The 13383-nt window shown below is 44.3% G+C and overlaps 1 protein-coding gene across 1 annotated transcript; it reads right to left on the reverse strand.

The window, feature by feature from the left end:
* Positions 1-1057: 1057 nt before the first annotated feature.
* On the reverse strand, positions 1058-13030 carry Cnih1 (cornichon family member 1). Its single transcript, XM_006987515.3, has 5 exons — positions 12689-13030; positions 8806-8874; positions 4966-5078; positions 3452-3595; positions 1058-1920 (listed from the first exon to the last, which is right to left on the reverse strand). Exons 1-5 carry the CDS (start codon positions 12767-12769, stop codon positions 1893-1895), a joined length of 435 nt encoding a protein of 144 aa, XP_006987577.1. The 5' UTR covers positions 12770-13030; the 3' UTR covers positions 1058-1892.
* Between the last annotated feature and the right edge of the window lie 353 nt (positions 13031-13383).

Raw genomic sequence — 13383 nt, forward strand, 5'->3', positions numbered from 1 at the left:
TTCTCCCTGGGAGAATCGACTGAAAAGGAAAACACTGAAAAGGCAAGTGAGTCTGGACCCGAGCACTGACCCTTCTGGTCACAACCACGTCTGGACGCTCAAGTCCATGAGTGACACAGTGAACCTCACTGCTCTCTGAAGAATCAGCTGGAAACTGTATCTGATTTTGGAAGAAAACCAATAAAATCTCAACGAATCCTAAAGAAGATGGGAAAGAAGAGGAAGTTTCTTAAACATTATAAAGCCACGTCTGTCAGCATTTTAACCTCAGCCAGGTCTCGCATGGCCAATAGTCCTTGTGAACAAGAAAGGAAAATGCGGAGCAGCTGTGACGTAATTGGCGAGTTTTAGAGACAAAATGACTGACGGTGCCATCCTCTAAGTCCTCGGGGTCCAGGAGTCCTCAGTAATTCCCGCACCAACTGGAGAGGAGGGAGTCCCCAGCAGGTGCCCGGCAGACTGGTTAGTCTGCAAGGCTTTCTTTGTAAACGGCCTGGCCCTCCCCATCCTGGTTCTTCACATACTGCCCTTCTTCCACATCTCCACCCTATCACCCCACACCACCCCCCACCCCACTCCACCCCCGCGGCAGCGTCCTCCCCAGGCTTGGGAAGAGTTACTGCACTAAAGCACAGAACACTACAAGAACTCCTTGGAGTAAACCGCAGCACACATCCACACACTGCCCTGATCATTAGGGAATCCCTACAAAGTCTCTGATCAACTGCTGAAGAAACTTCTAAACTACTTCCCCCTCATTCTAAGAATGCTTATGGAAAGTCAGACATTCAAGACTTCCCACACCCCACTAACTTGAGAATCAGTGAGAACGATGGTGCTGTGTGTGCCTGCAGCAGGTAAGACTCTTCCTAAATAGTAACGGTGATGGCTGTCCCTTCAAAACTCTTCAGTCTTTGGATCCAGAAGTGCGATAAGAAAAGACACAATATAATGACTTACTTTTTAAAATGACACATTATGTCTTTTATTATGATGGGCTGAGTGAGGATGAGGAATGGCCGTTTGTAATCTTGAAAACAAGGCACCGAACAGCATCTTCATTTCAGAGTTTTATTGTGTTGCACTGAAGGAACAGCAGGGTAGTTACAGTTCTCCCGTTCACTTTTGGAAATCTAAAGTACTTGCAAATTCTTAATACCTTGACCACTGGATTAGAACAGTAAGCATAATATAACCAATTTCTTAGTAAATAATGTCTTACAAATAAAAACACATTTAAAATAGCTTTAAATGCATTCTTTACAGGTAATTCAGCATATGTTCATATCACTTATGCTTAAGAATTAAAGCAAGTGTATTACTCTGATGGAAATGAGGGAACTCCCTCTCTCATGCAGTATATAGGGATAATATTCAAGTCGACAGGGAAAGAAATCCCACTCTTCTTACTGTCGGGTCCATACATAATCATCTACAGTGATAACTGAGGAAACCTACCATGTTTCCCACAAGTCAGATATACATTTTCAGTTCACCAGAAGCACCTCGTATCTACAACTAATTTATATTCGAGCCCATCAAGCCCTCTAAACAAAGCTCCCAATGGACTCAGGGCAGTCAGTAATTAATGCAATCACTCGGAGGGTTATGGCTGTTCCTTAAGAGTGCAAGTTCAACCTGTCAACACCAGAGGTAATCATTTTATATTAATTTATACGTAATTCCATTTAAAGTCTTTATCCAAGTATAACATATGAAAACAGTCTTTCCACAAGCAAAAAATGTGGAACATTTAAAAAATAAGGAGTCATTTTTTTAAAGTAACTGATCAGATTCCATAGGCTACTCTTGGAAACAGGACCTTGCTGATAGAATCCCTTCATTAGTGGCGTTTTGCATGCACTTAACTGGACCGATTCTTCTGTGTTGTTCTATGAGCTCACCAAAACATAGATCATGCTGAAAGGAAGAGAGAAGCTGTTAATTCAAGCACTCCTAATCACAAAAACCAAGAGCACAACAGAGCTGAGCCTGCTTTATACAGCCTGCTCATACAAGGCATCATATATCATGGAAAAGACCACTGCCAAGTTCAGAGTGTGATTTTAAGTTGCATTTATGGACTTTTGCCTATTGTCCCCTATTTCCTTTCCAATTTTAGCAAGCAGAACAGTGCGATTGAACACTCAACGAGGACCAGAGCTGAGAGAAGCAGTCCAAACAGCACTGTCTGGAGCAGCATCACAGGAGGAGCATCTCTGGAGGGCTGGCTCAGGGCTGCAGCTCTTACTCCTCCGCAGGCGTGACCTCGTCAGCCCTCCAAGCACGCTCGGGAGGCTGGTGCTGTGACTGGTCCCATTTCCCGCAAGGGAACGGTGGGGACAGTAAAAAGGCATACAACCGGGGGCAAGGAGCAGTAAATGTGTGATCCAGGCTCACAAAGTGCCAAGGGCAACCCTACATCAACAGTGACAACAGAACGGCACTGGGAGGAGCCAGGGGACAGGGGAAAACACAGTGCATGTAAGTCTTAGGAAATAAATAAAAACGTTAGAAAAAGAAAGAGAAAGAGAAAAGAAGGGAGGGAGGGAGGGAGGGAGGAAGGGAGGAAGGGAGGGAGGGAGGGAGGGAGGAAGGGAGGGAGGGAGGGAGGGAGGCAGGCACGGGGATGGTGCAGAATGCACATTCTTATCCCCAAACAAAGCTAGGAGCTGAGCACACATGGATAATTTTAAAACAAAACATGTCCTGGTGAGTATTCCCTACAACTGTGCATCTCCAATGCAACTATTTACTCATGTTTCCTCTTTCATCAAGTGTATTTTAAATGCCTACTACAGTCCAGCAATATCCAGACATCAATTAAAAAACTCTAAGAACACAATGTGGTGGCGCACGCCTTTATCCCAGCACTCGGGAGGCAGAGACAGGGGAATCTCTGAGTTTGAGACCAGCCTGTCTACAGAGTGAGTTCCAGGACAGCCAGGGATACACAGAGCAATCTTATCTCAAAAAAAAAAAAAAAAAAAAAAGGTGAAAATCAGCAAGAAACTGGAAAACAGATGGAATTTCACCATTCAGGACCCAGTCATAGCTGGAGATGGTGCAGCAGTAAAGCGAGGGTCACAACCAGAGACTGAACCACTCACTGTACTTCATCTGGGCCACGTCTCCAGGTGCATGCACGACAGCCTCGCAACACAACCTAACACTTCGCTCGCCCTTGTCTATAATGGAAACTCACAGGCCATAGAAAGAAATGTGAATAGAAGCTTACAGAAAATAAATGTAAATTAACAGATGCTTAATTATTTCAACCTACAACAGCTCAGTTTTAATATTTTCATTATTTTATATATGTGGGAGTTTCGCCTGCGTGTCTGTTTGTGCATCACATGTGTGCAGTACCCTCAGAGGCCAGATGAAGGTGTTGAACCCCCTGAAACTTGAGTTACAATTATGAACTAACTTTGTGTGGTTTCAAACTTACCCGTATAGGTAGTAAAAAAAGGCTAGAAGGTAAAAAGCTAGTTTGCACCATCCTTCCTTCTGACAGTAGGCCAGAATGTCTGCGTTCATGATGGTCGTCGGGTCGTAGAGTCCAGGGCCACTCATCACTGGTCTACTCATATACCTGAAATAAACACAGTCATTACAGGTGGGGAGGGCTTTTTTCTTTCCAGCACTGGCTACACGGAGTGGCGCTCCAGACACCTTTGCTTGTAGGCCCCATTCCTTACTTTTACCATCTAAATCTTAAAACTATAGACCCCAAATAACAAGAATGGACAGCTACATCTGGTCTCTTGGATTTCAGAAACCCAAGAAAAACAGGAGTGATTGTAAAAGAGAAAGTTAAGTGTTTGCTTTCTTCTTCTAAGATTTCTTTTTATTTTATGGATATGAGTGATTTGCCTGCACGTTTGTATGTGCAGCATGTGCATGTGTGTGCAGTGCCCACAGAGGCCAGAAGAGGGCGTCAGATCCTCTGGAACTAGAGTTATGACAGTTATGAGCCACCACGTAGTGATGGGAACCGAACCCAGGTCTTCTGGAAGAACAGCTGGTGTTCTTAATACTGAACCACCTCTTTAGGCTCCCAGTGTTGTGTTCCTTTTAACTTTTTATCTCAACACAATTTTACACTCCCAGAAGGAGCAGGGCCCTTTTCCCCGAGTCTCCGAGTGTTACACTGTCCACCCTTGCTCTGCATCCCTTCTCTTTCTACCTGGAACCATGAGTAGTTTTTCTGAAAAATTTCACTCAGTTATAGCCATAAAAGCACTTTACACCAACATTCCTAAACATGTTTGCTAAAAGCGAGAGATAAGAGATTCTGACATGCCCATTTAAAACAAAGCTTTCAACTTGCAGGGAGGGAGGGGGAAAAAACACTATTCAGGTCAGGCATTAACTATATAAGCTTATGCAATCTGCTGTTCATATTTTAAAAATTATAAAATAAGAAATGAAAAATTATAGTATAAAACAGACAAATGTTGTACATTTTGGTTCATATGACATTTAAAATGGGCAAAACTAATCTCAGCTGATAAAGGTTGAAGGTCTGGGAGAGACAACTTGATTCGGCTCAGAAAGTCTTCTGAGGGCCAGAAGTGCTGTATCCTCATCTATGTGAGTTCACATGTACATATGTGCATGACAATTCACTTATTGTCCACGTCAGACTTGTGTGTGCTGTGTCGAAGCTCCTCTGAGGGCTAGAGATGCAAGTACTGTGAGTGCAGTGTCCTGAGCTGAGCCAATGCCAGCTAACTATATGGTCATGTAGACATACAGTATCAGAGATGACCTGTCCTGAGCTGAGCAAATGCCAGCTAACTGTATGGTCATGTAGACAGACAGTATCAGAGATGACCTGTCCTGAGCTGAGTCAGTGCTAACCAAATCTTCATGCAGACATACAGTATCAATGATGACTGATCAACCACAGCAAATTTCAACTTTAATTACGGAAACATTTGAAGTGTATTTAAGCATTACCTCCAAATATGATATGCCAAAAGGGGCATATTGAGACCCAGCGTGAGCCACTCTGCTGCACAAAGAAACATGACACAGAAGAAAGCGTGGATGAGGTACTCTGGAAGGACAAGCTGGAAGAAAAACAGAAGCCGTTAGCTAGCACAGGGCGGGCCTTGTCGCTGCTTATCTGGAAAGCAAGTGGCAACCAAGTTTCCACTTAAAAACCACTGTTTTCTTAGAATTGGAAATCAAAGATGCTACTGAGTACTATCTCCATATTTGACTTTTTACCAAAAGTATGATTATAAGCAAACTGGCCAAAGGCTACAAAGCTTTCACTTCAACAGTAAGACGAGAAATTTAAAACTCAAATTCTTAGAGCAGCAAGTTAAATTGCAATTACCACCCAAATTGTTCGATTACTTGTGAATCAAGTAGAATGCTTTTATTTCCATCATTCAGCAATAAAAATACAAAAAAATGAAATAATTTTCACATGAGCACATGCAACATGATTTAAAAAAATCTATAAAACAAACTCCTATTTGTAAGTTTATGTTAGTGTTTTTAAGCGTTTAACAAAACCAAGAATGTTACAGGTACAATATTTAGCAGGTCACATCACTTTCCCACAAGTTGTTCAATGGAAAGCCAACCAGCCAACATCTCAGCACAGCTGGGGAGAACACTGAGGCACACAATGCAAGAGACACACTTTCTGCAATGTAGGAGGGAAAAGACGCGATTCTTAACCATCAAAGAAATTGCCAGGTTCCAGAGCTCCCATTAGCCTTTGTGTTCCCTTGTGCCTACCTATCAACAAAATGCTACATGGCAGAAGACCCGTAGAACCTCAGCCCTCAAAAAGAAAATAAGACTTCTGATAAGTAGTAATGAGGAAAAATTAATTCAAACAACATGAATTTATAAAATGACCAAGACTTAATGATATGTTTTAAATCCTTTTTTATTCTAAATGGTTCAGTCTAATCTAATGAATTATTAAATAAACTATCAAAACTATCTGAGGCCAATTCTAGCCCAAACCCCTAGGTCACAGCCGCAAAGCCTAAGTTACCAACTAGTTTTCCACCAGGTAAAGACTGTGTTCGAGTCAGGTCTTCCTGTGTAAGCCATGGCTGTCATAGTAAACCACCCTGTGTACTCAAGCCCATCTTTAGTACTCCCACATTACTTTTTCCAGCTCAAAGCCAGATGGTGAACTAACTTTCCCCAGTGCTGGAACTCAAATCCAGGGCCACATACTGAGTGACACTACTCCACTGAGCTAGATACCCAGACCCAGCATCAGATTTTTAATGAACATTATTTTAAATAAAATCCTAGTAGAGCCAACTAATCTAAGTCACTAACCAGATGTTTTCTGCATATTTAAGCAATATGATAAGTAACTAATATATGCTCCACACATGCATGCATATGCAAATATTTTATATATCTTGATTTAAGGTCAAATTACTATAAACAAGCTAATGTCCGGAGGACATCTCTGAAACTCACTAACCACACCCAGAACAGACCAAGAAAGCATGCACTACCAGCGCCCCTGGAACTGCTTTCCCAACACCAGTTTAAAAGACAGGATGCTGCTTTAAACTCTGACAAGCCTACTTCAGCCTGAAGCCACTGTGACCTAACAAAGTTATTTACTGTCAACTACACTGAGACTGAGGCGAGCAGAGAGGGGCCGGCATCGCATGCCCGTCGCTCTCAGGCATCCTCAGAGAGAGTGCTAGCACTGTGCTCGCAGCCTGTACTGTCGAGCCTCAAAAATGTCCAGAAACGTGAATTATGTACTTCTCACCAAAATCAGAGCTTTCCAATCATTCCATTACCACTAAACTCATTCTATGTTCCACCCAAAGCTCATATTAAGACTAGTATCCAGAAAACAACACCTCATGCAAACATGGCTGAAATGAATAGGACTGAAACATGTGGAACTATATATGCTCTTGTTAAGTTTACATTTTTAATGTAATACTTGTCTTCCCCCATACTTTGGCAGAACTGTCAAAACAAATTTCAATAGGGAAAACTGTCAGATGCACTGCTGTTCAGCCAATTCTCGGCACCCTATCCAAAACGCAGCTCGGGACTAGGACAATGGCCTTGCCCTCCTGGAGCTGCGGGCATCCAAGCACGTTGTCTTTTCTCAGTATGAATTTCTTTCCATTGAGAAAAGCCAGAAACCACACCTATATTCGATGATGAAATCTGTCCCTCTTAAAGCTACAATAAATTAAGAAAACACAGTTTGAGCTTCAAAAATCAGGCTGTCTAGCTTGTAACTGTGGTCTCTGCCTTAACCTCTGACCTTAGCCTTGGTCAGCGCACCCAGACCTCATAAAGCAACTCAACCAACTGTCCTACTCCTGAGAGAAACTACTCACCTACCTGAAGGAAAAACTCCAGGGAAAATACTTCTGTGCAGAGCCTGACACCCAGGAAGTGGTCACTGGATTCTAGCTAGTACCCTCTTCATTTGAGTATCTGAAATAATAAACTGCCGAAGAACACAAAATGCTAACAAAAGATTCCAGCTTCCTGACAGCTGGTTTTAACGACCAAGGCAAAGATGTTCTACGTTACTTAGAAAGCAACACCTGTTACTTTCCGACCAAAAAAGGCATCCTCTCACATTTTACTTCCTACAAGCAAAGGAGACAGTGAATTAAAACTTGGGATTGTACCTACCCGGAGCCTTACTGTAAAGGTTCTCTATGGACAAACTAGAGACCTACGCCACTCACTCAAAATTCCAGGTAAGAGCCTGGGAACGCAACTGCATTGGTCTCCTCACTATCCTGAAGGAGCTTTGAGGGGTAGCCCAGCTTTCTACTGTTCGTCTGTGGCCTTAACACAGCAACTCTTTAGTTTCTGACCAATGAGGCCAAATCCAACCTACAGTCTAGAGAAGAATCTTCCTGCAGATGCCCAGTATGCATCTAGACTCAACCCAAAACACCACAGCGCCACATTATCAATAAATCTATGTACCAGGAGACTGTTTTAGAAATCTGAGGCTGATACAACAGATTAGGAATAACCACATAGACATCTGTATACAAACTACCAGCTACAAAATTCTGGCATCTTGAGGCCACAAACAAGATTCTGTGATCCAAGCACAGAGCTGAAACAGCCACTGCATGAACCCATTTATTCTACCAGACACAGAACCAGAGATGAAACTAGATCCCACAGCTAAGCCCACACTGGAGTCCATGTGTCCAAGTCACAGCCTGAGAATAACTTCCCCACGACTAATGTCATTTATATTGGCCACCTTCCAAACACTGCGCTAAATAATTTAATATAGATGTGCCTATGGCTATAAGATAAAAAATGCATACGCATTTAACAGCTTTCCCTACTTGACTGGGCCAGCAAGCAAACATTTGCATAAAATATGGAGTTTCGTGAAATCATAACCCTCGACAGGCGTATGAACAAGCACACTGAGCGGAACAATACAGGTACAAACGCCCTAGCCCTCCCCACGAGATGATGTGGCATCAAAACATTCAACTTTTATAAAAAGCAGTACACACCTTTAGTGCAATTTTGACTCTTTTTATCTTTTTGACCTTGTCAACTGTCTTTGGCCGACAATGTAAAAAGCAGATTGGAAGAATGTTAGTATGGCAGCCGACAAGTTCACCAGCAGATTAATAACAACAGTTGAGTGTGACAGAAAGAATACTTTTATTCTGCCTACTTCGGAGACATTCGGAGATAGCATGCTACCGAGAACACTGGCCAACTCCCAGTTACAGCACGTTAAAAGCAAGTCAGTTTTTAAAGTCTAAAGATAAGTGTCAGGTCATAACTTACAGGATTCAGGGTATTACACTGGTCTATAGGATTCTTGTAGTCAGTCTTCAGCTCATCAAATGCTATGATCTAAAATAAAATTAGAACAGTTAGGACCACTCACTTTAATATAAAATAACAACAAGCCTGCCCCAACCATCAGAACATCAAGGAATAAAACAGAAGTGTAACATTTCAGCACCAATTTACACAAAACTGAGTGTAGGAAAAAGCACAGGAATTAAAGACCTGAAAACATGTCACTATGACGACAATGATCTGAGCCCACTGTGACCTTAAATTTCAGTTCCCCCGACGACGCTTCCAGTCAGGTTGTTTTCTCTATGCAATGAGCTTTCCCTACCTATACGGCTACTTACGCAAAGTCTCCCTCAGGCTGAAGACCCCTCCTCCCGTAGCTGTGCCCCGACTTATCTGGGGAGGAGTTCCTGCATCCTTGTCAGCCCCTCTCCCTTTGTAACCTTGCCCGGGCAGCAGCGTCTCTCACTCTGGACTCCTGTGTTTGCATGCAGGTGTGTCTGCCCCAGTGGACCGTGTGGGCCTCGGGGAGGAAGACCATTTTTAATTATCTGTGCAACTCTCTCCCTCGGCACAGTGCGCTGGGACTCCAGGATGGACTCAAGCAATTCAATTTATTCCCAATCACACACACTGCTAAGGTTATTTTTGCCCACGCTTCTAAAAGAACGCAGCTTTAAACCTAAGTGTCTTAATATTCTTACGCCAAGACTCAAAGCTGGGGATACGTACGTACCACTTTGTGGCATTAACTCGGGTGTCGGACGGAGCTGTTTTGTTGGAGCCACGGGTCCTAGCTGCCTCTCTGGTCTTTAGCTGTGCACGGGACCACTCGCTATCACCCGTGATCAATGGCTACATATTTCTAGCTTCCACTGTGCTCACTTTTCAGTTAGAGGTCTTAGTTTCAAAAGCGCACAGGTTTTTCTTAATCTCTAGACGTGTATAAAACACCCTAACCTTCCGTAATCAAAACCCTAACTAAACAGGAACAGGAGGGGAAAAAAATCACTGAAATATTAAAATGTAATATCCAAGGAAGCCAGAAGTTTTAGAGGAGGAGGGGCGTGGGAGGAGCTGGAGGAAGAAAAAGAAATGGAGGGAAATGATATAATTCCATTTTCATTTTAAAATGTGAAAAAATAATTACTTAAAAAACTAAAATTAAGAAAATAGATGACTGTTGGGTGGAGACCTCCTGCTCAAGCAGAGGCTACACGGGCCTCCAGAACTCCAGCATCTGGGGCCAGCTGGGGACCTGCAGGAAAACCCCGGAGATTTTATCAACAGCAGAAATGGGGCCTCAAACCAGGTGTGGAGTCAGCAAGAGAATCTACATGTCACCTTTTCACTAGCCTGAAAATGAACCTTACAGACGTTTACAGCTCACACAGAGTGGAGAGAGAAGCAGAGAATGATACCAAGCCACAATAAAACTCCTGGTTTTCATGTAACTTTCAAAGAACACCCTTCTAAAGTCCTAGGATTACAAAAATAAAATCATCTCAAGTTCAAAAAAATTTTTTTTAAAAAATGTAATATTCAGGGCAGCAAAGTTTTCATTGTGTGCATTACTATGGCCCAGGGTCTAAAATATTAATTAATGTGCAACACATTACTGAATGGAAGGGAGCCATAAAAAGTAGGGGGAAAAAAACCTACTAGACTAAAAATTTTAAATGTAGAGAACTCAACAAAAGGGATTTCCTTTGTCAATGATTTCTAACACAATAAATGTTAAAAGCATAAATGTGCAGTTTGAAGGAAATAAGCTTGATCAGTTATGAATATTAACAGTCAGCTACATCACATTATCTGGGGATACATTCCCAATCTACTTTAGTAACAGAAATTTAAGACAAGGACCGCAACCGCAATAATAGGATTACTTGCATTTACCAAGACTCAAGGTAATAGCAAATTAACGTAAACCATTTCTGGAGGCAGGACTTCATGTAATTCAGCATCCAATGCAGCCAAGAAGGAACTGGGGGCTTCTGGTCATGCTGCTACCACCTCCCAGCGCTGGGATCCCAGGTACACGGCCCCCTGCCCAGGTCATGTGGGATGTATGCAGAACTGAGATGTGCGGGGTTCGATGTATATTAGGCAAGGACTTGGTCAACTGAGCTACTGAGTTTTGACATCCCTGTCATCCCTGTCAAAACTAACTTTTTTTTTGATCAGACAGTTTCTTTCAGTTGTTTTCTAGGGATCTTTTGGTAAATTGCTGAATGGGTCTCTAACAGAGTAACGTACACCAGACATAAACTTGAAATTATTTCCAAAAAAGTACAGTAATTAACCTGCACTAAGGAATCCCTGAGCCTAAAAGTTAGCTCTCCACTGATTTGTGGCACAATTTTTTTTTCTTAAGTCTGTAACAGTACTTAAAATTATCCACTTGACTTAAGACACCACCCTTTTTAATGAAATTACCCATTTTTTACAAGTGCAGTTCAGGAGTTTCTTAAACTAAAGCATAGAATGTGGGAAATGTGGGGAAAGTACCCAGCACAACTCTCTTCTATGAATCGCCACCATCCCAGAGGACATTTGTTTTTGTTTTTGTTTAAAAAAAAAAAAGCAAATGACTTAAAGCCACATCTACAGATGGGAAGGAACCAGACTTAGCTTCATCGGAAGCCACGGTGGGGTCAGCTCACATTCCTAAGTTATCCTACTGTTCTTCCACCAAAGGGCAGAAGATGCTCCAACAGTTTTTAGATCCTTTAAGGAGAGTTTTGAAGTAGTAGTTATTTCTGACTCGGTAAACAGCCTACACCAGCATTCCCTGCTCCACAAGCAAACAGGCTCTACACAGGCTTAGCAAAAGGAAAGGGACCTGCGGTTTCCCTCGACTTCTGAGACTTCTGTAACATGTTACTGCTGGCCATTTAGTCATGCACACGATGGTGATGAAACCTGACTTAAAATTTACATGAGGCTGAACCCGCTCCTTCACTCAACCATTATTCCAGAAGGTATTGGAAGGGTAGAAACAAATGAGATCAACTTTTGAGGATTGCTGATCTCCAGAGAGCTCTCAGTACTAAGGCAGAGAAACTCATAATTTTCAATCTCAAAGAGAACTGTCACCAGGGCCGGGCACGGTAAGAACGTACGTCCACCCTACAACGATATGAGGAGGTGAAGGTTTCAGAAGATTTTTCAAAATAAAATTAAAACACCCTCTACTAAATCAAGCAGCCCTGACCACAGAGGTGGCTTAGAAGGCTGTCTCCTGAAAAGCTCCCGCGATCCAAGTATGACTTAAGGGAAAAACTCGGTGATGTGGCCAACTTAGTAATCAATCCAGGCTGCGTCAAAGTTCACCAGGAACCAGTATCCGAACCACGGCGTTCTACCAGAAAAGCGCCCACCAAGTCGTGCTGCAAAGCAGAGTTGGAAATGCAGCTCAAGTAGCTCCTAACTGTCTGATTTTGGCCGGGTTCCGAGGAAGCCTTAAAAGGCAAACTGTAATTGGAGGATAAAAATTCGGAAAACTTCACGCCGACGAGTGGCCGCTCGGTGCGCACTGGGCATCCTCCCCGATGGAGGACGCGGGCAGCCCGGCGCACACACGGCGCCGCCCGTCCGCCCCGCCCAGCCCTGCTGGCGGATAGCGGAGAGCGGCCTGGGCCCGCGCGCGGCGGCGCGGACACCGGGATCCCCGCACGCCCGGCCCTCCGGACGGACCCCTGGCCCGGGAGCGCGCAGCCCCGCGTCCACGGCCCCTGCAGCCCGGCCACGTCCTGGCGCGCGCCGGCCGCCGGGCCCCCCCCTCCCCGCTCAGCCGCGGGCCCGGAGTGCAAGAGGCTGCGCCGCCGCTCGCCCTCCTTCCCCCGCCTGCCCGGCTACTCACGTGCCAGATGGCGAAGAAGATGAGCGCGGCGGTGAGCAGCAGCGCCAGCATATAGCAGAAGGCCGCGAACGTGAACGCCATGGCCGGGGAGGAGCTGCCGGGCGCGCCGGGGCCAGCGGAGAAAGGCGGCGCACGGCCCTCTGGGTAAAACCATTCACTTCCCCGGGCCTCAGCCTCCACCGCCACCGCGGCCACCTCCCGGCGCGCCTGCGCACAGGGTCTCCCGCGGGAGCGCCCCCTGATGGCCGGAGTCTGCGTAGCACGTCGGTTGTCAGCACAGTTGATCTGGTTTATTTGAATCGTCCTTGTTGAATGAATGCCTAGTTTGTTCCACAGACTGTTCCTCTGCTTGAGATGCAAACATAAAACTTAAAGAGGGCCTGTATCGAAAGGATTTAATCTCCTGCCAGAAACGAGCGACTCAATAATAGTGTTATAACCTGTAAACAGGTACCCGGTGCGTGCTATGAAAGGTCGAAGAAGGGTATCCATACCCTCCTCTGAGCACCTAGCCCTCCTCGGAGCTAATCTGAGGCTTACATGACGATAAATCCGGGCACAGAGAAGGGAGCACTGGTAATACGGGGAAATAGTTCGAATGAGCAAAGGCAGAGATGGGAAAAGAAAAGAAAAGCTTGGGTGCAACTAGCAATGGATCTGTTAGTGGAACTTACGTGAAATAGCACTGAGAGGTC

Source organism: Peromyscus maniculatus, chromosome 9 (assembly GCF_049852395.1).
Source record: "Peromyscus maniculatus bairdii isolate BWxNUB_F1_BW_parent chromosome 9, HU_Pman_BW_mat_3.1, whole genome shotgun sequence".
Taxonomy (NCBI): Eukaryota; Metazoa; Chordata; class Mammalia; order Rodentia; family Cricetidae; genus Peromyscus; species Peromyscus maniculatus.

Excerpts from the sequence above, each read along its gene's own strand:
- Cnih1 (XM_006987515.3), bottom strand. The coding sequence starts at position 12,769 with ATGGCGTTCACGTTCGCGGCCTTCTGCTATATGCTGGCGCTGCTGCTC. Across the intron at positions 8,875-12,688 it reads TCTTCTTCGCCATCTGGCAC|ATCATAGCATTTGATGAGCT; the intron begins GTGAGTAGCCGG and ends ATTTTATTTTAG. Across the intron at positions 1,921-3,451 it reads TTTTTTTACTACCTATACGG|CATGATCTATGTTTTGGTGA; the intron begins GTAAGTTTGAAA and ends TCTTCCTTTCAG.